Raw genomic sequence first — 26,327 nt, 5'->3', positions numbered from 1 at the left:
AAGGTAACTGTCTAAAATTTTCATATAGTGGGATGGGCACTGAATGTGAGGAAAGATGAGAGCATTATTGGATAGCATGGTAAAGATAAGAGCATGATAAAGACATCTACCCAGTATGCCAGAACAGGTAAAACAAGCTAATAGAATTTTGAGCTGTATTAAAAGAGGATCAAAAAATACCCTAATCCAAAATATATTTCAGTGACTTTGGGTGTATGTAAAAACTGAACACTCTTATGAGTCTTTTATTCTATCATGGTTAGCTTCCATAGCAGCCGTACCCTTTAAAGGAAGAAGGCAGTTAACCACACTTAACTCATGATAGTTAAGTGTGGTTGCTCTTAATTCTTACACTTAAAAATCACTTCCCCAGTGCTTCACCAACACATAGCCCGTAAGTGCTTCAGAGCAGGGAATGCATCCAAGGGCAAGATCCTACAAGAAGCCCTGTGTATGAGACACCTGCTTCTGTGTGAAACCCCACTTACATCAGAGAGGCTCCACGGGGGGCAAAGTTCCATCTTTGTGGATATATTTGCAAGGTGAGAGCCGAAGACAAGACACAATGCAATAATTCAGGTAAAAGAGGCCAAGGGAAGCAATAATTGATGACTGGGAGTCATGTAAGAAAGGTTTTCAGTGATGACTTGAATGCTTAGTGTGTGAGACTGCAAAACCCACAATTATTTAGCTCTGAAAAGGAAAGAGCTAGAAGGGATTTAACTAAGATGTAAGATTATGAAGGGTATAGTATAAATAATAGTATCTTCTTTTCTGTTGGGTCCACCAAAGATATTGGCAGGTAAAATAAATAAAAAGAGAGGCTACTTAACACAGTGCATTACTAGCCTGTGGAACTCAAACAAATGTTGTAGGTGGCAATAAAAAAAGGTTGATAATGTTATGACTGTAGGAATGTTTTGAACAACCTTAAGAGGTGGGAAGTCTTAAGTAAACTGCCTTCCCTGGATCCCACCATGCTGGCTTGTAGATCCTTGAATCTCTCATGGACTAGAGCTTGATCCACAAAGGTTACAATACTTAGGTGCCTGCTATCTATTGAAATGCTCCACCCTGAGTTAGGCATTCAGGCTCCCTATACAAAGCAAGGTGAGAGTTAGGCACTTAGGAAAGGGATTCACAGATGCCAGCAAGCTGAGTGGGGAGCAGTCCAAGGGTATGTCTCCAATTCAAGTTGGGGGTGTGATTACCAGCTCAGAGAGATGCTCATGGTAGCTCTGACTGGGGTAAAAATAAAATATAGCCACAGTGACAGTAGGGGCTAGCCATCCCAATATGCCTCTTGTCTCATAGACATAGACCCTAAGCTAGTCAAGAGGAAATGCCAGGGAGAGGGCTCTGACATAAGCATTGCCCCTCAAAGGGAGGGAGGAATCTAATTCTGGGTGGGAGGAAAGTACCTCTCTCTGCTTAAGATTCACATCCATGAACCCTCTCCTGGTGTCAGACATTTAAGCCAGGTCATGCTGCTCTCATAAAACATCAGAATGAGAGAGAGACCTCCACACATTATAGCACTGTAGTTAGGGAATTCACCTGGCATGTGAGCCCCCAAGTTAAAGTCCCTGCTCTAAATCAGAAAGAGTGGAGATTTGAAGACTGGACCCGCCACATCCCAGGTGAATGGCCTAACCACTGGGCTATTGGGTATTCTAGGACAGAACCCCAGCCCACAAAAATCCCCAATCTGGCTGCCTCTGGCTATCCTTTGGGCAGGTTAGGCATGCTCTGAACACACCTACCAGACAGGGCTCTGCAGGGGAGAGAGGCAGGGGAACACCTGGTTTGAGAATACCACTGGGATTTAGGCATGCATGAGGGCTCTGAGCAGTTTAGTGACATTAGGACTTGGGTTTCAGAGTGGTAGATGTGTTAGTCTGTATCATCAGAAAGAACAAGGAGTACTTGTGGCACCTTAAAGATTAACACATTTATTTGAGCATCAGCTTTCGTGGGCTAAAGCCCACTTCATCAGATGCATAAAGTGGAAAATACAGTAGGAAGATGCGCACACAAACACACACGGAACATGAAAAAATGGGCGTTACCATACTCTCTTAATGAGATCGATCAATTAAGGTGGGCTATTATCAGCAGGAGGAAAAAAAAACCCACCTTTTGTAGTGATAATCAGGATGACCCATTTCAAAGAGTTGACAAGAAGGTGTGAGTAACAGTAGGAGGAAAATTAGCATGGGGAAATAGTTTTTAGTTAGTGTAATAACTCATCTACTCCCAGTCTTTATTCAAGCCAAATTTAATGGTGTCCAGTTTGCAGACTAATTCCAGTTCTGCTGTTTCTAGTTGGAGTCTGTTTTTGAAGTTTTGTTTGTTGAATAATTGCAACTTTTAGGTATGTAATTGAGTGTCCAGGGAGATTGACGTGTTCTCCTACTGGTTTTTGAATGCTATAATTCTTGATGTCTGATTTGTGTCCATTTATTCTTTTGCATAGAGACTGTCCGGTTTGGCCACTGTACATGGCAGAGGGGCATTGCTGGTGACTTTTGTGCATGCCCACCAGCAGAATCTTAGGTGCCAGGGAATTTAGGCACCTACAGGATTAGTTGACAAGTGAGTGGGGGTTTTGAGGATCTCAGTGGTCTCTAACTGCTGGACTTGAGTGCCTAAGTGTCTTTGTGAATCCTAGCCCCTAGTTTGCAGCCATGCAGTAGCTTTCCATTTGTTGGTTTGTTTTCTTTTGTCTGGACAGAGTTGCCTGCCAGTTCTTTTTGAAGCTGAAAGTGGCTTTTTAAAAATCTAAATTGAAATACATTTCCTGAAGTGTGTTGAATGGCAGCATGTTAATCTGTTTCAAATACCCTGTGGTTTCACTGTCAATTCAGAAATACAGCACTTGGCAGTTTAGTGACATAGCCCCAAGAAGCAGAAACTTATAAAAATAGAAATTGCAATAGGTTTTATTCTGCTTTAATATTTTTCCCATAGATTTGGAGATTATGTGGTTTAAACTAAATTCTTGACTTCCTCTAACCACAACCTCTGCTGAAGGCTAGGAGGGTTATAACAATTACCTAGTGTTACCCATAATGTTCTACCTGGCCAAATGCAGACAGTTAAAACAATTGATGGCATTGTGATGATTCTTGGGATCCCCAGGACCGAGAATCACTTTGTTACCCCGCCTCTATCCCCAGTGAGAAGGCTTGTTTGAACTTACATGGATACCAGCTCCCCAACACCTCCAGTCTATTAGCCACCCCTTCTCTTCTGAGCAATCCCAGACCTTCTCAGCTGGCATTGAGGGTGTGGCACTGTGGGCTTTCACCTGCCTGCCCTGTAACCCTGGGTGCTTCTGTGCTACGCAGCTTTGGTTCAGTGCCCTGACAGCCTGCTCCCAGCAAAATGGCCTCACCCTGTTTTCCGCTAGCCTGGTTATTCCTTGCAGGGCATCGTCCAGTCTGGAGTCTCCCCTGTAGTGTCCAGTCTCTCTCACCAGGCCCTCTCAGAAGTTAAGTTGGCTGCCTCTGCAGAGACAGAATGCACACCAGCCTGCTAGGTTACCTGAGGACTTTACCTTTCAGTTTAATACACAGCACTGAGATGGTTCTACAATAAAACTTAAATATGTTTTATTAACAAAGAACAGATATTTAAGTGATACAAATAGACAAGACAGATATGCTTACAAGTAAAACAAAATACACTTTCTAGTGACAAACTTAATTTTAGCAAGTTACAATCTTTATCTACACCTGTAGTCTATTTTCGTCTCTCTTGCCTCCTGGGCCAAAAGGATCCATTTGTCATGAACTCTAGGGGACTAAGGAGAGCACCATCTGGTGATGGATACCGCCAAAGTCTTCCAGCAGTTCATCTTCTTTTTCAAAGTCGGGAAGTCTTCATGGGGGGCTGAGCTTTGTGTCCACCAGGGAGCTGATACCATGTTAATTTTGACAGTCTCCTGTGAATATTTTTTTTTGCAGTGCAAATGATCTTTCTATGATCCTCAGTGCAAATATACTCCATTGTTTTTGGCCACAGCTGGCTTCATCTGTGATTCAGTCCAAAACTCAATGTGTTGGCCATTCTTCTTTGTCTGGAAAAAACCTGTTTTGCCTTCTGTCTGTTTATAGACTCCAAAACATAATATCAGAGAGTAGCCATAATTTCACATGTTGGGTACATGTCACACTGATACTAATGATAAGCTTATTAGCTTTCAAATATATTACAAGACACTATGTTTACAAGGTGAGTAACTGGTGGGGGGGGGTGTTGTATTGAGTATGAATGTTAAGTAGAGCATTATAGCAACTGGCTCTACTTTTGGGATGGCTGTCATTGCATTCTAGATAATATACACTATGGACTGAAAAGGGACCCTTTGTACATGGATAATGTAAACAAGAAAACATTGTATGAAATACCCTTAGCAGTGCTCATTCCTTGAGAAAGTCTGTCGTATCAAAGTAAGCAGGAAGAATACACTGAGGCCCAGTGATGGTCATGAGTGGTGATTGATTATATAGCTCTCTTAATTCTTTTTTACAACCTTCATAGGTTATTTACATTCAGTAAAGATTGCCTATATTGGCCCACAGGAAATTAGACTGAAAACCTTCCTGACAGGTCATTGAGATTGACATGGAGGTTAGCCTTAACCAAAAGTAGGTTATCTGAGCAGCTACATTTTGTACAGATTGGTGAGAGGTAATCAGCAAGGCCTGAGAGGAGGAGGCTATTGTAATCAAGAAAGGAAATACCTAGAGCTATCATTCAGGCTCTCTTTGAGTGGCCAGAATGAAAGGGTCGGATTTTAGAAATATTATGGAGGAAGGAATGGCAAGATTTGGACAAAGCCCAGGTGTGCCAGATGAGGGACTGGGAGGAGTCAAAGATAATCCCCACATTATGGGTCTGAGTGCCCCAGAAAAGGGTGGTGGTATTGATAGTGCTAGAGGATGGGGGAATGTGGGACAAACTGGGAGCCTAGTTTTGCCTGTGTGAAGTTTTAAAGCTGATTGAGACATCAAGAGTAGATATTTAAAGACAGGAGGGAATTGTTAATTTCTTTAATATACTAGGCCACTGCCTGCTAGAGTGACTGGTATGAGGATTTGTCGGGGGCCTTTTTTTAAAACTATTTTCCTGGCTGGATCAGAGTGCAGTTAAAGTGTAGTCTTGCCAAGAAACCAAATGAAATTGTTTCTGATGCACTGGACTGACCAACCATCATCATACGGGACCAGATCAGTGAGTCAAGGAGAAAGGGCAAGTCCTATGATATATCAGCAGTGGTGCAAGTAAACCAGTTCGGTCAGGTGTGCTATTCAATTAAGACATTTATTGCTGGTATGCTGATACCGGAAAAAGACACTTTCAAGAATGAATTGTAGAGCCATCCACGGATACAAATGCTTTTGGTGGATGCAGATATCTGTGGATAGAAATCAGTATCCACTGAACTGCTGGGCTGTCCTCGGAACTGCAGCGACAAAAGGAGCAGAACCTGGGGCTGCCACTTCCAGGAGCCAGTCCCCCGTGCTCGCCGCTCCCCCTACTGCCTCCAGCCCTTCCACGCAGCTGCATCTCCTGTCTGGGGTCTGTGCAGCCCCGCTGGAGGACAGGGCTGGAGGCAGGGCTGAGGGCAGTACTGCAATGCCAGAGGAGCTGCTGGCACAGGGCACTGGCTCCTGCGAGTGGTGGCCCCACATTCTGCTGCTTTTGCCGCTGTGGTTCCTGGGACAGCCCTGTGGTTCAGCGGATACCGATTTAGATTAACAGATATTAAGGTCAGAAGGGACCATTATGATCATCTAGTCCGACCTCCTGCACAACGCAGGCCACAGAATCTCACCCACCCACTCCTGCGATAAACCTCTTGTCCATGTCTGAGCTATTGAAGTCCTCAAATCATGGTTTAAAGACTTCAAGGAGCAGAGAATCCTCCAGCAAGTGACCTGTGCCCCAAGCTACAGAAGAAGGCGAAAAACCTCCAGGGCCTCTTCCAAGCTGCCCTGGAGGAAAATTCCTTCCCGACCCCAAATATGGCGATCAGCTGAACCCTGAGCATATGGGCAAGATTCACCAGCCAGATACCCAAGAAAGAATTCTCTGCAGTGACTCAGATTCCACCCCATCACAGGCCATTGGGCCTATTTATCATGAATATTTAAAGATCAATTAATTGCCAAAATCATGTTATCACCTCCATAAATTTATCGAGTTTAATTTTAAAGCCAGATAGGTCTTTTGCCCCTCCTGCTTCCCTTGGAAGGCTATTCCAAAATTTCACTCCTCTGATGGTTAGAAACCTTCATCTAATTTCAAGTCTAAACTTCCCAATGACCAGTTTATATCCATTTGTTCTTGTGTCCACATTTGTACTGAGCTTAAATAATTCCTCTCCCTTTCCGGTATTTATCCCTCTGATATATTTATAGAGAGCAATAATATCTCCCCTCAATCTTCTTTTGATTAGGCTAAACAACCAAGCTTTAGATGTTTAGATATTGGGCCATGCCTAGATTATCCTTAACCTCCACTCCATCCTCAGTGTTTAGTAATCCCATTTCTTCTTTCTTTGTTTTCTTCTTATTTATATGGCTATAGAACCTTTTACTATTGGTTTTAATTCCCTTTGCAAGGTCCAACTCTACTTTACTTTTAGCCTGTCTCACTTTATCCCTACTTGTTCTGACCTCAATAAGGTAGCTTTCCTTGCTGATCCCTCCCATCTTCCACTCCCTGTATGCTTTCTGCTTCTTCTTAATCATCTCTCTGAGATGCTTGCTCATCCATCTTGGTCTACAACTCCTGCCTATGAATTTTCTTCCCCTTTTTCTGCAGCTTTGACTTAAAGTAATCCCAGGCCACCTCCTGCCTTTAGATCCATAAATTCTTCAGTCCAATCCACTTCCCTAACTAATTTCCTTAATTTTTGAAAGTCAGCCCTTTTGAAATCAAAAACCCTAGTCGCAGATTTATTTTTGTTTATCCTTCCATTTAGTTTGAACTGAATTAGCTCATGATCACTTGAGCCAAGATTGTCCCCTACAATCATTTCTTCTATGAGATCCTTACTGCTCACCAAAACCAAATCTAAAATTGCATCCCCTCTAGTCAATTTAGCAACTACTTGATGAAGGAATCCATCAGCTATTGCATCTAGGAAAATCTGAGCCCTATTATTATTACTAGCACTTGTCCTCCAGTCTATATCTGGGAAGTTAGTCTCCCATGATCACGTAGTTTCCATTAGTGTTTACTTTATAAAAAACATTAAAGAGGGCTCTATCCATATCCAAATTAGATCCTGGTGGTCTATAGCACACCCCAAGCACTATCACAGGGGAGGCTCTACTAGTTTTCTTCCCCAATGTGATTTTTGCCCAGACGGACTCTCTTATCCCTTCCATCGCTTCTTATTTCTTTACATTCTACCTCATAGTTGATAATGCTACTCCACTACCTTTACGTTTATTTCTGTCTTTTCTAAACAGCACGTTCCCTTCAATACCTGCAGTCCAGTCATGACTACTATTCCACCATGTTTCTGTTATCCCTATAATATCTGGTTTCACTTCCTGCACCAGTAGCTCTAGTTCCTCCATTTTGTTACCTGGACTGGTCGCATTGGTGTACAAACATCTTAATTTTTGTTGTTTGGCCTCGCTCACGTTCTGTACCCGATTAGGCACGGTCATTCTACAGCCAGTATGACCTATTAGAGTGGTATCCACACTGCCCTTCCTCCTTATATACATTCTCCTACCTACGGCTGTATCCTTTCTTACTTTGTTTTCTTCCCTCTCAATGCTAAAATCCGTCTTGGAGATTACCTGGACATCTCCCAACAACCCCCCTCCCGCCCAAACTCCTAGTTTAAAGTTCTCTTAATAATTGTGACAGCCTCCATCCTAGAAGTCTATTTCCTTCCCTATTCAGATGAAGTCCATCTCAAGAGAACCATCCTCTATCCATGAATGCCTCCCAGAAACCATACTCCCAAAGCCCTCCTTATAGCACCACTGCTAAGCCATCTGTTGATGGTCATAATCTTGTCACACCTTTGTTGCCCTTCTCTAGGAACAGGCAGAATCCCACTAAAGATCACCTGAGCCTCGATTTCCTTAAGCGTCTTCCCCAGCCTAATATAGTCTCCCTTGATACATTCCAGCAAGCATCTACCAGTATCATTTGTTCCCACATGAAGGATAATTAGGTTCTTTCCTGCTCCCTTTAGGATCCTTTTCAACCTCAGGTCTACATCCCGTATCTTAGCACCTGGAAGACAGCACACCCTTCTATTCTCTGGATCAGCTCTGGTTACAGTCCTGTCTATTCCTCTCAGTAAAGAGTCCCCGATCACATAGACCTGCCTTTTCCTGGTGACTGTGCTATTCTCCAGTCTATCCCCTGGTCCCTCTGGATGCAAGTTCTCTCTATTCCTATTCTCCCTTGTAATCCTCTTCAACCCATCCTGTATCCTCCTGGGACTCATATTTGGTGTAGTCTCCATTGACTCTTCCCCTTTTCCTATAGGATTAGCTGCTCTTTTTCTTCTTCCTTGCCCTTCCACTTTCAGTGACCACCTGCTGAGCGCCTTCTTCATTTTCCAACTCTGCAAGCCTATTCCTAAGCTCTATTTCTCCTTCACTAGCCCGCCTTTTCCTCTGCCTTGTACTTTTAGTCGCATGCTTCCACTGTCCACTTTCCTCACCCAGCAGTCTCCCCTCAGAATTCCTCAGTCCTGCTTCCATCTGCAAGTCTGAGCTTTTCCCTTCAGCATCCTCATGTCTTTGCTCCATCATCCACTCGAAACCCCTTCTAAACTCAACCAGACTTTCCACCTGCATCTCCAATCCTTGGATCTTTTCCTCCATCAGCTCTATCAGACAGCATTTCATGCAGACAAAACTCTTACCAGATACCCCCTCCAGGATCGTATACATACTGCAGCTTCCACATCCAGTCATCTTCAATGCGTCTTCAACTACATGGGTCACTCCCACTGCTCCATCTGTATCTGTCATAGCCTTCCCACCTAAATCCTGTTAATCTGGGGAACACAAACTACACCAAAACACCACCACCCACAGCAAAAGCAAAACCGAACCCCAAACAAGCACCACAATACAAACTCCCCTTACAACTCCCACTAAAACTCCCCTGTTTACAGCTCTGTTTGCTAGCTCCTGTGCCACTACCACTGTCTGTACCACTGCACGACTGGCGGGCTACCTTTATAGGACCCCTAGTCAGAGAAGCCCCGCCCCCTAATCAGGGCTCAGCTTCTCTCCCAGCACAAAGCCCCTACAAGCCTCTACAAATACAAAACCGAATACAAATACCTTCTCCTCCAACAGAACTCCCACTGAAACTCCTCTGTTTGCTGGCTCCTGTGCCACTGCAGCTGTCTGGATTGATATCCACCTCCATGGGTATAAATTTGTGTCTGTGCAGGACTCTAGTCACAGAACATTTTTTGTGAGGGGAGGTGGGGTCATGGGGTCAGTATCATACTGGTAATAGTTAAAATCTACTTGCACCACTGTATATCAACCTTATTCTACTAATCCAGGCATGTCAGAATGCACCATAAAAGCAGCCTGATAAAGCATGAGGGTATCTACATAGAACAAGTAAGTTAACAAATAGTTTCAACAAATTTTTTGTAGGCATAAGCAAAATCTGAACAAGTAGTTAAATCTCAGAAGAAGACCAATGGGAGGACTTTGCTGGCTGGAATATTCTGCTTGTAACTTTCTTTGACAAATTTACCTTTCCTAGAAACCAAAAACGTTCGTGAAAAGCTCTACATTTTCCAGTTCTTTGTCAACTGAAAATGTCTAATTCCCCTTGCAAAAAACCCCTAAACTATAAATAAGCAAACACTTCCTGTGAGAGGAAATAACCTCAAATTTTTATTTTTATTTTTTTTGTTGGGGGGTTTTTGTGTGTGCCATTTTTGACAAGCCCTAGTAGAGGGAGAGAAAAGAAATACTGAACATATTGGGGACACATTTCCTTGTTGCTGCTTTGTATTCTTTATTTCTCTGTACGCTGCCTCTATCTGCAAGTGTATCCCTGCTTATCTGAGACTGATTCCCAGATTACTTTGTAAATCCAGCTCCCATTTCAAGATCCATCTCTTCTCCCTTTCCTACCCTCTTGACTACACAAATCTTCTGTGTATCTACTTTTCTCAGTATTCATTAACCCATTACCCTAACTCTTCTAATTAGTTAGGAACACTAGTTTCACATTTTAAATACTGTAAATGTCTGTCAGTCTAGTTTTCATGTTAACAGCACATCTGCCTTGTTTTGCTAAATGCTGCTGGAATCTTTCATAGATTTTTTTTTTTTTAATTAAACGCTTGGAGACGTGGTCTTTAGCTTTTGGATCTTAATAAAAACAATCATTTCCAACTTCAAACTGTTTGCATTAAGAAAGCCCTTATCCATTTTTCTCACAACAACTGGACCCAATATTCTTTATACTCCCTCCAGAATTCATCTATGCTGCTGCAGGTGGTATTGGCATAAATCTGACTATTGTCATTCCACAATCACTGACTTGTATGGCTTTACTAAACTTTCACATGTTGTTTAACATATTGTTTAAATCAAATTGGCCTTAGAAATTTGACTTTGGTTAGTCACCTGGGTTGTAATCCATGAAGGCACTAAATCACTTTTAGGCACCACTACAATCCACAAAACTTCTGCTCTGCTGTTGTCTAATTCTGTAGGCACTTAAACTCACTCAGTCCTAAGTTCTTCCCCTCTGGGCATATGAACTGCAACCTCATGATAGGTGTCTGGATGCCTATCTCTTGCCTAAACCTCAGAGCAATTCACAAACTGGGCAAAATAGGCATTTGGCTGCCTAAATTGTGTGTGTCGGTGTCTGGATCCAGTTTGTGGCCTGTAGGTGGAAGAATGGAGGGAGAGGGAGCCCAGAACATGGAGGACAACCTCTGGTTAAAGTTCTTCTGAGGGGGAGAATGGATTTGAAGAGGGATCAGCCAGCTCTCAGGTGAATGCCCTAAACACTGGGTTACAGAATCATTCTGTCACTGGTCCAATTAGTGTTTGTTTAAAGTGGAATAACTTCAACAGAAGCGATTGTGGGAGACCCATACCAGAATATTCCATAGCTCAGTTGTTAGGATATTCCCCTGAGAGGTGGCCAATTCCTTTTCAAATCCATTGTCCCCCTCAGGAGACGGGAGAACTCTCACTACCATCTGCTAGGCTAAAACTTATAAGGGAAGTCTTCTGCCTTCCTGTGCCTCCAGCTGGTTTGTATCAGGTCCTGAATGCAACTTAGGCAGCCAAACACCCATCTTCCCTTGGTTCATGGATTGTTGGCAGAGAGAGAGAGGTGCCTCCCTCCAGCACAGACTTGCACATCAATCTTTGTGAGAGGGATGGGGGCTTACCATGCACACCTTTTGGTAGCATCTCCTATTGATGAGTTTAGACAGCTCCCCACCTACCCTGCTGGTTTTGTGGATCGCACTCTAAGGTGTCTATCTCTCCCCATTCATTGTAAAGGGATTCTGGGCACCTAACTCAGGCTTTGTAGATTGCAGTGTTCCTTCTGTGATTTTTTTTCTAGGTGCCTGAAAGTTGGGCACTGCAATGCTCAGTGGCAACTCCTATGTCCCATTGTGGAAATGACCCCCTGAATCCCACTCCTGCTTCACTAGATTGATGGATTCCAAGGCCAGAAGGGACTATTATGGTCATGTAGTCTGACCACCTGTAATAACACAGGCCATATCATTTCCTCCCAAAAAATTCCTAGAGCAGAGCTATGCTCTCAGGCATGTTCTAGGATATAATAGTGCATCTCATTTCCAAAGACCCTTTAGAAAGTGCTTCATAAAAATTCTGAAACACCAATATTTCCTCAAGAAAACTTGAACATGGTTTAAAATGATCTTGCCTAGTCTCGTCACTGTAGTCACAATTCCTATGAAAGCTTCATTATGTGTCCTATAAAAAAAACTCTAAACTGTTCTTGACTACCTTAGGGACAATTTGCAGATTATTTTAGTTGCCTAACTGCCATCAAGGACGCTAACAGTCTATATATCAGATTGAACATCTAGATTATAAATCACTCCCTGAAAACCCCCAGATATCCCTGGTTTTTTTCTTGTATATATGCAAATATTCTAAGCAAGTTCTGAGACCCCAAAACCCCCAAGTACAAAAAATGTTCACTGTATGTTCAGCCACTATGGCTTCAGTTTATTTTGTTTGAAGCAGGAAGTTATATTACATTTTACATGAAGCAACTTCAGAGACTTACAAACAGGACTAATCAAGGTTTCTACTTACCATTTGGTATCGGATCTTATCATGCTTTTCCCTCTTCAATAGCATTCTGAGGCTTTGTAATGCAGCAGATAGAGTAGTTCATCCCCATGAAAGGACCTGATTCCCTGGAACAAGGCTTTCCCAAGCAGGGGTGGCAAGTTGTATGGGCCTGTGTTGCCCAGGCTCCAGCAAATTCAGGGCCTGGCTTCACCAATGTTCAGGGCTGGGTCTCTCCCCGAGCCTTGCCTGCTGCCCCCGCATGCCTCTTCCCGCCCCCGAGCATCCCTGCCTTCTCTGTGCAGCGGGCGGCTGCCCCCTGCAGCTCTATACCGCCCTCCCTTGCTGGCCACTACTGCAGCCGGCTGCAAGAGAGTGGCATCAGGGGTAGTCTGAGGCAGCTGCTGCACCTGCAGAGGGAGGAGGTGCTTGGCAGCCCCCCGGGCAGGTGACTCCGAGTTGGTGGGAGGGGGCTTATCCTGGCTGGACCTTCTGAGCAGCAGCCTGGGGGGCTTGGGTGAGTGTTTGTTCCAGAGGGGCCCCTCCTCCCCTCTCCCCTGGAGCTCGCTGCTGCCGGCAGGGAGAGGGCTGGGGTGAGTCCTCCTCTCTGGCCCCTAGCCCCAGGGCAGCCTGCTTGCACCCCAACCCTCTGTCCCAGCACAGAGCCCTCACCCAGCACCCAAACTCCCTCCCAGAGCCCACATCCCTTTCTGCACCTCAACCCCCAGCCCAGAGCCTGTACCCAGGACCCAAACTCTGTCCCAGAGTCTGCAACCCTCCTGCACACAAACTCCCTCCCAGAGTCTTAGGCAAGGGCAGGGGACTTGGACCATTTCTGAGCACCACCAAAAATTATATAAACCTGCCGCCCCTGTTCCCAAGCATAGCTTCCAGGGGTCCTAAAAAAAGAGTTCTCAATGAATACCTTCCAAAAGGCCACACTGGCTGTAAGCTACAGTTTTCAAATGTTCTTTGTAAATCTAACCACTTGTCCCTATAATTTTTTCAACCAATGTCTGAAATTCCTTGTCTCCTTATGATTTTTCTTTCATTCCTGATGATCACCTATAAAGTTGCTACTTGACTTCAAAACCCCACCTCTTCCTTCTGCTGAGCATCTGATCTGTTCTGAAATTGTTCCTGAAAACAGATTAAGAAAAAGTGCTACAAGATTTAACTAAATATTGTCCTACACTGAATAGGTAATGCCTGGATAAATGCATTGAAATGTGTCTACTTTATGAGAAACTCTTCCCCCCGGTGATATTTGATCAACTGGTTTTTAATATCATGCAACCATTTGTCTCCATGTTTGTGTTTAGAAATCCATTACTATAGTTACCATGAGGAAACAGCAGCTCTCTGACTCTTGGAAAATGAGATGAAGCTCCTTATGCCAGAAGGGCTGGAGGTATTCTTTACCAGTTACAAAAAAATCACCTGACTTAATTCTCCATTGCGGTGCTGCAATATATAAGAAGCCATAAGAAGCTCCAGAACTCGGTCAGGGAGAGCAAGAAAGGGACCTGCAGACTTTTTAAACTATATTACAAAAAGGCAATTGGGAAAGGTTTCAGAGTAGCAGCCGTGTTAGTCTGTATTCGCAAAAAGAAAAGGAGTACTTGTGGCACCTTAGAGACTAACAAATTTATTAGAGCATAAGCTTTCGTGAGCTACAGCTCACTTCATTGGATGCATGCAGTGGAAAATACAGGGGGGAGATTTTATATACACAGAGAACATGAAACAATGGGTGTATATAAAATCTCCCCACTGTATTTTCCACTGCATGATCCAATGAAGTGAGCTGTAGCTCATGAAAGCTTATGCTCAAATAAATTTGTTGGTCTCTAAGGTGCCACAAGTACTCCTTTTCTTTTTGAGGATACAGACTAACACGGCTCCTACTCTGAAACCTAAAATTCTTGATGTGTCTCTGGTGACATCATGTGGCATATCTGAGCGTGGTTTTTTTGTTTTGTGTGTTAGGGAACAGTTCTGTCACAAATAAAAATGACCTCGTAGAAGAAACCCACTCACTACTCATCTACCTACTGCTGGTTTATTTGAGCAGCAGTATATTTTAGCTAACTCAGTCTTCTAAATCGCCAAAGTTTATTTCACAGAGGAAATGCTTTTCAGACTTGATCTCACTTTAAAAACAAACAGTTTGAGTTACTAGAAGTGAGGAATAAAATATGTTTAGTTTGAGGTGCTTTTTAGCATCCATTGAATAAAAACAGGATTGAAAGATGACATAGCGCTTCTTCATAGTGACTTAACTTCTGGGTACTCTTCTGGCTCCATTTATCTACTGCAGGACAGGCCGAACAGAGAAAATAACAGAACACCACTAGCCGTCACCTTCAGCCCCCAACTTAAAACCTCTCCAAAGCATCATCAAGGATCTACAACTTATCCTGAAGGACGACCCATCACTCTCACAGATCTTGGGAGACAGGCCAGTCCTTGCTTACAGACAGACCCCCAACCTGAAGCAAATACTCACCAGCAACCACACAACAAAAACACTAACTCAGGAACGTATCCTTGCAACAAAGCCCATTGCCAACTGTGTCCACATCTATTCAGGGGACACCATCATAGGACCTAATCACATCAGCCACACTATCAGAGGCTCGTTCACCGGCACATCTACCAATGTGATATGTGCCAGCAATGCCCCTCTGCCATGTACGTTGGCCAAACCGGACAATCTCTATGTAAAAGAATAAATGGACACAAATCAGATGTCAAGAATTATAACATTCAAAAACCAGTTGGAGAACACTTCAATCTCTCTGGTCACTTGATTACAGACCTAAAAGTTGCAATATTGCAACAAAAAAACTTCAGAAACAGACTCCAACAAGAGACTACTGAATTGGATTTAATTTGCAAACTGGACACCATTAAATTAGGCTTGCATAAAGACTGGGAGTGGATGGGACATTACACAAAGTAAAACTATTTTCCCATGTTTATTTTTCCCCCTACGGTTCCTCAACTGCTGGAAATGGCCCACCTTGGTTATCACTACAAAAGGTTTTCTTCTCCCCTGCTGGTAATAGCTCACCTTATCTGATCACTCTCATTACAGTGTGTATGGTAACACCCTTTGTTTTATGTTCTCTGTGTATATAAAATCCCTCTACTGTATTTTCTACTGTATGAATACGATGAAGTAAGCTGTAGCTCATGAAAGCTTATGCTCAAATAAATTTGTTAGTCTCTAAGGTGCCACAAGTACTCCTTTTCTTTTTGCGAACACAGACTAACACGGCTGCTACTCTGAAACCTACATCCTTTAGATACCTTAATCTGTATCAAAACTGTTCTCCATATTTCTTAAATGGTACTTTCTGCTTTTAGTCAATGCTACAAAAAAGTTACTGAAGTGAAATAACTTTGATATAATAAACTAGATATGGGTACAAGCTGTAGAAAATGAATTCTGACTTAGAACTAAGCTTGGCCAAAGTGCAGACCCATTAATGGCATATATGGTGAAGCGCATGTGCTGTATGCTCTCACAAAACAGGAAAACATTTTAGTATGAATCACTTTCAATATAAAAACACTGACTCAGACAATTTATTAAATGAATAAACTTGAGAGTTTGGTTTCTGTGGATATGACTTCCACCTTTTCAGTACCATTTTCTTCATGCATGTTAACAAAATTGCTTTTGGGCTTTGATAATGAAAATTAAAATTAGCTTAATACTACATTATCCCCCAACTAAAACTCATGGGCCAGATTCTCCACTGGTGCAACTAAACCTTTTTTTCTGACTGCAATGGAGTTGGGCTGGTTTACATAACACAGCATCTGGTCTGCTGTTCGTACTAGAATTCACTTATTGATCTAATTGATACCTGGCATGGATGAATTTGATCCATTTTGTGTCTTTTTAAAAAAACAAAACACATTCTTAGTTAATAAAGGCTGGCTAGCTAGCTTCAAAATAAACTTGTTTTCCTGATGTACTTTCGAAGAACTCCTAAAGCAGCGGTACCCACATTTTTTACCTCATCACCCCCCTCCCCCCAGCTATGGCTGGGAGAGGGGATGCAGCTCTTGGCGCAGGGGAGGTGGATAGGGCTAAGGGGGCCCTGGGTGCAGGGCTGGGAGCTGGGGCCCTGGGTGGAGCTGGGTGGTGCTCCCTCCCTGACCCTTGTGGGGGCTGGTACAATCCCCATCCATGCCCCCCCCCAATATTCAGCATGCCCCACAGTTTGGGGACCTCTGCCCTAATGCTTTCTTTAACATAATTATGGAAATCACTACCTGAAAAACATGTACCTCAACCTTTTTGAGACTTGAAGGCCTAGTCCTTCTAGTTACTCAACTGTTATCCCCTAAACACAGGAACAATACCTTTTGGCCACTACTTCAAATGACTCAAATCTTGTCCTTTGCTATTTTTGTTGTATAAAGAGCAGAGAGTTTTTTCTAACACTATTAAAGTTTTAACTTCTCTACCCTGAGTCATTTGACAGATCACTAATTTTCCAGAAGTAAATGAGACAGGTTTGTGTAGGACCAAAATAATCCTGGTTCTAAAAGATTGGGGGTGTCTCCAAAAGAAGTTGGTCTAATAAAAGATATTAACTCACCCACCTTGTCTCTCTAGACTTCATAATCAGAACGTAAGAGGTATGCTAGAAATAATAGTCATAGACTTAGTAGATTTAGTTTATAAAACTGACTTCAGCATTGCTTATGTTCAATAACACATAACATACTTGATAATGATACCCAGTAAGAGCTTAGTATGTAAATAGTAAACTTAATCAGTAAAAAGCTCAGGCATGCAAACAACTGTTTCCTCTCTGTGTCCTTTCTGATGTGATAAGTGGGCTGAAAAACTTATTCTCATTAAAAGCTCAACTGTAAAAAGTATGTAAAAATGCAAAAGATGTCACAATAACCTATAAAATCAAATGTTGATAGGGGAAAAGGTATGAAAGTGAGACAGGCTAAATTAGTCTAAATAAAAAGGCCTGCAGCTATAACTCAAGGACTGTTATGATCATGCTTTGTATAATAAGAAAATGTAGGTCCAAAAATTAATGAACCAGAATTGGTGGACAAAAATGAGGGGATGGGATATTCTACCCATCTCTCCCTTGTTTTGGGTCCATAGACTTTTTTTTGTTTTGTTTTTTGAAAGGGGAGAACCAGATGAAGGCTACTGAAGCGAGTTTCACCATCATAGGTGCCATGCCCACCATATCCTGGGACCATGGATCTTCTTCATTCTGATCCTAAGAGAAACTAATACAACAGTCCTCAAAGGTGTCAGGTACTCTGCAATGAGCAGGCAAAAGGTAGGGGCAATGTCCCTGTCTGTCATCCCATCCCCACCTGGCCCATGGAACTGGCTGGTTACAGGTAAGGTAACAGTATGCCCCATCTTGAGGTTCAGTGCAGTATGAACACATCCCTTTGTTCAGGGATGGTCCATCAGTAGCTGTGCTTCCAGAAGCACAATCCCTACCAAAGCTATGTGGCTTTACGTTACTCCCTATTTGTGGCTGTGCCTAAAAGGCATCAACTAATTCATAATCTTTTGGGTAAGTCAGGTACAATGAGACACAGAAGCACTATCAGTGCAGCTTTTGAGCACTTTTCAGAAGCACTAGCAGTGCAGTTAGGTAACTGGGAGGAAGATCAAAGCTCCACAACCCATGTAGCTGTAACAGTAAATTCAGGATGTAGCAACCTGGAGTTTGGAGAAGCTACCAAGAAGTCAGTCTGTGTGCACATGGATGGAATGCCAGCTGCAGTTGCAGCATCTCAGTAAATAGTTTTTAATAAAGAGCTAGTTTAGTTTAAGGAACATGGAGCCCTCACGTTATTGCTCAGCACATGGTATATGAGCCATGGTGACAGCAGTCATTTTAGTGAGACCCACAGCAAGGGAAGAGAGTATGATTAACAGGCATGGAGGGACACTCACCACCAGAAATGCTGGATTTCCAGATGGAAAAACCTTGCACCATCAGGGAAACGGTGGAAGCAAGAATTAAGTCTGTGTACATATCTGTCCATGGATGGGGGGGATAATGATGTGAAAATGAAAGTAATGCTTTTTTTTTATCATCACATTGGGGGTGGGGGGAAGGATGAGAGATGAGTTAGACACTGTTGCCTGGAGTAATAAAGGTGTTTGAGTATTGTGATCCCAGGCAGAAAGAGATTGTAGACAGATACTGTTACTTCATCCAAATCCAAGAATCAGAAGAGGGAATAGATACTTAAGTTACAGAGCTGAGAACTGACATCCATATGTAACTTTGGAGACATTAAAGATGGGATTGTTTGTGCACCATGTCATTCCAGCTCACAGGAGAGACTGTTAGAAACAAAACTACCCCTAGAGAGATGCTGCCAAATAGCCAGGACAGCTCAACTGTCTTGAAGAAAGGATCAAAATAACAGCCACTAGTGCAGAACACGTACAGAGGCTCAAACTAATTAATTTGAAATATCTTCATGTATTACTACTACTCTAAAGTCAGCTGCTCACCTCTGGATACTCTAGCTCTACCACTCAACAGTGATCTATCCAAATTTTCATTCTGCCAACCCAATAGAAGAGGAAGGGCAGGCTGACTTACTGATACCTGTGATCTCACCCTCCCATCTTTCTACAATGAGCTATTTATGAGGGAAGTAGAAGGCTGGTGAGGAAGAAAAGAGGGAATGGAGAGGAGAGAGTGGGAAGTAAACTCCATCTTGCTGAATCTACTGATTTTCCCTCTTCCCCAGCCCCACCCCTGTAGAACTAGTAAGACCTAAAAATCACTAATTTTCTTTACTAGTCTATATCTAAATTCAGTATAAATCTCAAACCTAATATGCTAGTATTCCACCTTCTATAGTATGTTTCATGTGAGGCTCTCAAAGGACTTTGCAAATAGAAATGAACATAATATCGTTGTACAGTCTCATCCATCTTGTATTGAGGTACAGAAAGGTCACAAGGCCCAAGGTGGCAAGTGGCAGAACAAGGAACTGATCTTGAAACTCCCAATTCTGTGCTCTGACCACTAGAGTGTTCCCTATCAATAGTACAAAATAACTTTTTGCAGTTGTTCAGATTTTTCCTAACCCAATACTCTGGAAACATCACCCAGCTGTGTGTTGGAAGCGAAAAGTAGTTACCTAATTACTAATATACTTACAGAAGCTCATTCTTAAACCATAAAGAGTCCCACATTGACACAGCCTACAGCTGAAGCTTCCCACGTAGATCGTAACCTCCCTCCCACCTTCACTGTACGTGGGAGTGCATCTTTACTAGAAACAGTAATTACAAAAATGACCTTCATACTTACTGAAATTTGTGGATGGTGTCACTGACTCATGGATTTGAGCCCAAATATTGGGCAATGGCAAGGTTCTTTACTATGGCCTTCTCTACCACCTTATGCAACTACTGCAATGAAAGCCATTTTCACGTCAGAACATCTTTTGTGAAATAGCTACCTGGTTAATCTAGGATTTCTTCTATGCCAGAACCTAGGGAGCTCCAAAGACTGTGGAGAATCCCTGCCCTAGCTCTCCCCTGGCAAAGGCAGCCACAGCTCGGTTAAGTTAGGCATTAGAATGATGGCCAGCTTTATGGGGATGCTTTTGGTTTTAGAATAGCAGAGCTCGTATCTATTTGAAATAGAAGTTGCCACCTATGTTCTGTAAAGATTTTTGCCTCCACAAAGAATATTAAGGATCTTTTCTAGCCTTTTTTTTATTAGCTGTAAATGCTTTACTTTTATTGTTCATCTGTGTTATACTTAAATAGGAAATCCCCTTCTCTAACCCACGTGTGATGAGTCAGTGATGCCGTTCAGTTTGAACTAAAGTTTGAACTATCTCCTAAATTGCAATAATTGCTAAATATAATCCTGTTTCTTTGCTTTGGCTGTATTCCGCAACCGGAAAGAAACTTTAGCATTTGTCAGGTAAGTAAATAGTGTTCTCACTAGATTTGTATATTAAGTCTGGGATATTGACTATTGCCTCAAGGAGTTAACAACTGAGAAGCTTTATAAGGGTTCAAATAACAATTTGGATTAAAATATTACTCTGAATGTATGTAGCACTTGAATATAAATTTCTGTATAAACATGAATTGTTAATGTATTCCTAGTAATGGTCATCATTATAAGCCAACAAAAGGCACATTTAAAAGCCAAATATTTTTAAAATATCTAATGTTGGCATGGAGCAACTTGCATGTTTTTAGTCTCTCCCCATGTTTCTTTTGTCCATAAATATGCCTATCATCACCTCTGCAGAACTGCTCGTATAAGCCACCACCTCTTCTCAGAGCTTCCTGCGTCATTTTTCCTCCACCTTGATTGCTAATTGTGACTCCCTTCCCTACAAACTCCCAAATTCACCCTCTCCAGCATGTGCAGAAAATCAGTGCCTGTTAGAGCTGGTCAGGAATTTTTTGATTAAATGTTTTTTGACTAAATACCAATTCATCAAAGCCAAAACTTTTTGGACTGTATCTGTTTCAATTAAACTTTTGTTGGGAATCTCAGTTGCAGGATGCAAAAGAAAGAAAGAAACTCCCATCCTAGAATAATCAATATCGCAGTGGTTAGGACACTCACAAGGGATGTGGGATATCTAAGTTCAAGGCCCTGCCCTGTCTGATTTGGAGCAGGGTTTAAATCTTAGTCTCCTACATCTGAAGCCAGTGTCTTAACCACCAGGCTACTGTCTATTCTGGGGTGTCTCTGGTCCAATGTGTCCTAAACCAGCAGGCTGCAGAGTCAATCCTAGTCTCTCTCTTTGACCAAATGAATATTTAATTAGTATATAAATTGGAATAGCTCCAAGAGGCAAGAGTGAGAGACCCCCACTGCAGGTCAGTGTGTTGACCACTGGGCTACTGGCTATTCTGGGACAAGGAACTCTCTGGCTGTATATTTTGCATTGGAACCAGATGTTGAAAACTTGAAGTTTTTCACTTCAAAAATGGAAAATCCATTTTTGACCGGCTCTAGTTCAAGCCTTCTCTCACACATAGAGAAGTATATACACTTCACCGTGACCATTAAACAGCTTCACATGCTCATTGATTTCAAGATTTTTCCCTTCTCATTTGCAAAATTCTCCATGGACCTGCTTGTGACTCTCATCCTCATTTCCTCCATTCATCTATCACCAGCTTCATTTTGTATCATCGGCAGACTTTGCCACCTCACTGTTTATACCTTTTTCTAGATCATTTAGGAATATGTTGAACAGTGCTGGTTCCAATATAGATCTGTGGGGGATCCCGCTACTCATAGGTGCCGACTTCCCCTCTGCCCGGTGGGTACTCGATCCCTGCCCCTGCCCCACCCTTACCCCACCCCCTTTCCACCCTCTTTCCTCAAGTCCTTGCCCCTGCCCTGCCTCTTCTCCACTCCTCCCCTGAGCGTGCCATGTCCCCGCTCTTCCCCCTCCCTCCTGGAAAGTCCTAAGTGCCACCAAACAGCTGTTAGGCAGCAGGGGAGCAGGAAGCACTGGGAGGGAGGGAGAGGAGTGGAGATGTGGCACACTTGGGGAGGGGGAGAGTTTGGCAGCCAGTGGGTGTGCACCGCTAATTTTTCCCCGTGGGTGCGCCAGCCCCAGAGAAACCATGGAGTTGGCACCAATGCTGCTGTTGCTTCTCTCTATTGTGAAAACTGAAAGTTTATTCCAGTTCTTTGTTTCCTATCTTTTAACCAGTTACTGATTCATGAGAGAATGTACTCTCTTATCCCACGACTGCTTACTTTGCTTAAGAGCCTTTGGTGAGAGATCTTGTCAAAAGCTTTTGGCAAGTCCAAAATACAATATATGCAGTGGGTCACCCTTATCCACCAGTTATAGACCCTCTCAAGGAATTCTAATAGATTAGTGATGCATTATTTCCTTTTACAAAAGTTGTGTTGGCTCTTCCCCAGCAAATCATGTTCCTCTGTGTCTGATCAATCTGTTCTTTACTATAGTTTCAACCAATATTCCTGGTACTGAAGCTAGGCAAACTGCCCTGTAATTGCCAGGATTGCCTCCGGAGCCTTTTTTTTTTTTAAATCAGTATTACAGTCATCTAATACAGAGGCTGATTTAAGCAATAGGTTACATACCACAGTTAGTAATTGTGCAACTTAGTATTTGAGTTCCTTCAGAACTCTTGGGTGACTTTGTCTTGGTGATTTTATTACTGTTTAATTTATCAATTTGTTTTAAAACCTCCTCTGACACATCAATTTGGGACAGTTCCTCAGATTTGTAAACTGTAAAAGAATGGCTCAGGTGTAGGAATCTCCATCCCATTCTCCTCACTGATTGTTTGGCAGGGTTTCTGCTTCTGATGTAGTAACAAAGCTAACAGCATTTTTTGTGGGGGGGGGGGAAGCCTTTTGTTAGTTGCTCTTCAAATTTCTTTTTTAGCCAGCCTAATTATACCTTTACACCTGACTGGCCAGAGTTTGGTCCTTTCTATTTTCCTCAGTAGAATTTGACTTCCAATGTCTAAAAGATGCTTTTTTTGCTTCTGACTCTTTTATGCTGTTTAGCCATGGTAGCATTTTTCTGGTCCTCTTACTGATGTTGTTTTGTTTGTATTTGGGGTATATATTTCATTTGAGTTTCTATTATGGTGTTTTTTAAAAGGTTTCCATGTGGCTTTCAAGTATTTCACTCTTGTGACTAGAAAAGGAGTACTTGTGGCACCTTAGAGACTAACAAATTTATTAGAGCATAAGCTTTCGTGAGCTACAGCTCACTTCATCGGATGCATTTGGTGGAAAAAACAGAGGAGAGATTTATATACACACACACAGAGAACATGAAACAATGGGTTTATCATACACACTGTAAGGAGAGTGATCACTTAAGATAAGCCATCACCAACAGCGGGGGGGGGGGGGGGAAGGAGGAAAACCTTTCATGGTGACAAGCAGGTAGGCTAATTCCAGCAGTTAACAAGAATATCAGAGGAACAGTGGGGGGTGGGGTGGGAGGGAGAAATACCATGGGGAAATAGGTTTCAGAGTAGCAGCCGTGTTAGTCTGTATTCGCAAAAAGAAAAGGAGTACTTGTGGCACCTTAGAGACTAACAAATTTATTAGAGCATAAGCTTTCGTGAGCTACAGCTCACTTCATCGGATGCATTTTTCTTCATGGGGAAATAGTTTTACTTTGTGTAATGACTCATCCATTCCCAGTCTCTATTCAAGCCTAAGTTAATTGTATCCAGTTTGCAAATTAATTCCAATTCAGCAGTCTCTCGTTGGAGTCTGTTTTTGAAGCTTTTTTGTTGAAGTATAGCCACTCTTAGGTCTGTGATCGAGTGACCAGAGAGATTGAAGTGTTCTCCAACTGGTTTTTGAATGTTATAATTCTTGACGTCTGATTTGTGTCCATTCATTCTTTTACGTAGAGACTGTTACTTTTCATTTCCATTTAACTAGCTTCCTCTCTTCTGTGTAGTTCCCCTTTTTGAAGTTAAATGCGACTATGGTGGGCTTCTTTTGGCTTTTTCCTCAACGATGTTAAATTTAATTACAGTATGGTTGCTATTACCAAGCAGTTCAGCTATAATCACCTCTTAGACCAGATCCTGTAAGCCACTTAAGACAAAATCAAGAATTGCCTCTCTCCTTGTGTGTTCCAGGACTAGCTGCATCAGAAGCAGTCATTTGAAAATTCAGCAGCAGACTAAATTATTTTTCATTTACTCTATAAGGTATATTGGGGTGCAATGTACGTGAAAGACACTGTAGTAAAGCAAGTTGTATCTGCATTTTTTTCCTTGTTGAGTTGTGGCATTGGGAACCAGTGGAACTCAAGTCTACTTAGGTAGGATCCTGGGGTTTAGAACACCCCAAAGTTAGGGCCTGAGTTTAAAAAGAATCCCACTACAGATTTTACAAGCATATTGCTGCAAAGGAAGTTGTCATTAAAAGCCACAGAGAAGTACAACTTCTCATACTCTTTGACTAATCCTTTTTTCTAAAAGAGCATTTTTTAAAAAAATCTGAGACTGCATAGGGGATTTCCTTAGTGCGCTCTCTCTCTCTGTCTCTCTCTCTCTCTCTCTCTCTCTCTATTCATATTCTTAAGGGGCCTATTATGAACCATAGAAGTCAATGGGAGTTTTGCTTCTAAAGACTTTGCACTGATAAACACTATCAATATTGGTTGTAAACATGAGAGGATAGTAAAGACAACAGGCAGTATTACAACAGTCCAGACACATGGCACAGCATGTGCATTTGTTTATTTGTAAAGAACCCTCTTAATATTTTAAAAACAATTCTAAGGGCTTCATCCTGTATGTAGAATGAGCCTGTGACAAGCTAACTTTAAATGCTGTCGATCATTTATTAAGAGAGGGTACACCCAGGCTGCTCATGACCCTGATATTCTGTAACCTATACTTGCTGCTTATTAGCTACTGCATTATTGGGGGGAATTGGTGCCCTCAAGAAAGGAAGCTGCTAAGGAAAGGAGCTTCCAGGAAATCTCACCAGATCAAGGAAGCTGGAAGGTGTGCTCCTGTGGGGAGGAGCTCCTAGAGATAGCAGCAGGACAGAAGTCTGGGGAGCTTCAGCTGGCTGGAGGAAGTGGCTGCAGGAAATAAAGTCAGGGCAAGTCTACACTATGGCGCTACATCGGTGTAGCTGTGCCGCTGTAGTGCGTCTGCAGGCTTCAAGCCGAAGTCTGAGAAATTTGCGTATAGACAGAATTGGGGTGGGGGGTTGGGCTCAAGCACGAGTCTGATCTGGGCTTATATTGCCGCATAAACATACTCTGAAACCCTGCAAGGTGGGAAGGTCTCAGGGTCATGTTCCAGCCTAAGCCTAAGTCTACACTGCTATTTTTAGCCCACAGCCTTAGTCCCATGGGCCCGAGTCAATTGATCCTGGGCTCTTAGACTCGGTTCTATGGATTTTTTTTTTTATTGCCTGTAGACATACCCTCTGAGGCAGCTGGGTGGGAGTGGGTCTCAACCCCCTGACAATTGGTCTTTATGGTTTTATTTAGTCTGAATAGTCACATGGACATTTCATTTGGGTTCAATCTGTTATCACTTTTGTGAGTTTCATTTTTACAAAGCCCTGAGAGATGCCCTATAAATCAAAATAATTAAATTATGCTGAACAAAATAAAGAAGGTTGTTACCAGATGCTGTTGAGAAGAATTCTGGGTTCTAAAGGAGATTACCAGACTACTGTATTTCCTAGTGTAGTTGAATACTGCCTTATAAATAAAATGGATGGATAGATACAGTAATCATTTAAGAGTCTAATTGAGAGAGACTTATTCCTATTGTGTAAAATAACTTGCAGTACTTAAAAAATATTTTTTGTGGTTTTTAAAGGTCGTGGAAGTATACAAATCTTTGCTATGCCTTTTAGAACTCCAACCACTAGTAAAGAAATGGGAGCTCCCTATCCAAAACTCAGTGAATGGTTTTTCCTTACAATGTGCATAAAAATAATCATTTTACAGCCTATTTTACAGTTCTAAGTATTTATACATTTTTCCTAATTGTTCCCCAGGGCTTAAACACTGCCCCCTGTAGATTTTTTTTTATTAGTAAAATCTGAATTTCACATGGGTGCTATTCCCATTAAATGAGGGTCATGTGAGGTGGAAATAACAACCAAAGATCAGGAGTTATTTCACTTTTATAGTTCTTTCTAGAGGAAACAGGAGCTTTAAGGCAGTTCCGTCAAAAAATGTACATAGACATTTGAATTTTAGACCAGTTTTCTAGTGAAGAGGAGGAACTGTATTGGAAATACTGCATCTTTTAAATTATTTAACAGCCAGATTCAATGATTGAGAGTTTTTTTATGATGTGGTTTTTAATGTTACCACACAGATCTTGTGCAGATATACTGTAACGTTGTAAACTGGTATTATCCTTGATTCAGAAAGAAGGAAAAATAGATTCACATGTATTACCAACGGGGGGGAAGCACTGCTTATTATGGTAATATTAGTGGC

The 26,327-nt window shown here is 42.2% G+C and overlaps 1 protein-coding gene across 1 annotated transcript in view; it reads left to right on the top strand.

Moving 5' to 3' along the window:
- Positions 1–9,578: 9,578 nt before the first annotated feature.
- TNIP3 (TNFAIP3 interacting protein 3) overlaps positions 9,579–26,327 on the top strand; it is a 116,673-nt gene continuing 99,924 nt past the window's right edge. The window contains exon 1 of the mRNA XM_043513266.1: positions 9,579–9,629. Coding sequence (XP_043369201.1) covers positions 9,579–9,629 — 51 coding nt within the window. The remainder of the gene's footprint in view (positions 9,630–26,327) is intronic.

Source organism: Dermochelys coriacea, chromosome 4, assembly GCF_009764565.3.
Source record: "Dermochelys coriacea isolate rDerCor1 chromosome 4, rDerCor1.pri.v4, whole genome shotgun sequence".
NCBI classification, from domain to species: Eukaryota; Metazoa; Chordata; order Testudines; family Dermochelyidae; genus Dermochelys; species Dermochelys coriacea.
The sequence above is the reverse complement of the archived record's forward strand: the minus strand, read 5'-3'. Positions and strand labels throughout refer to the sequence as shown.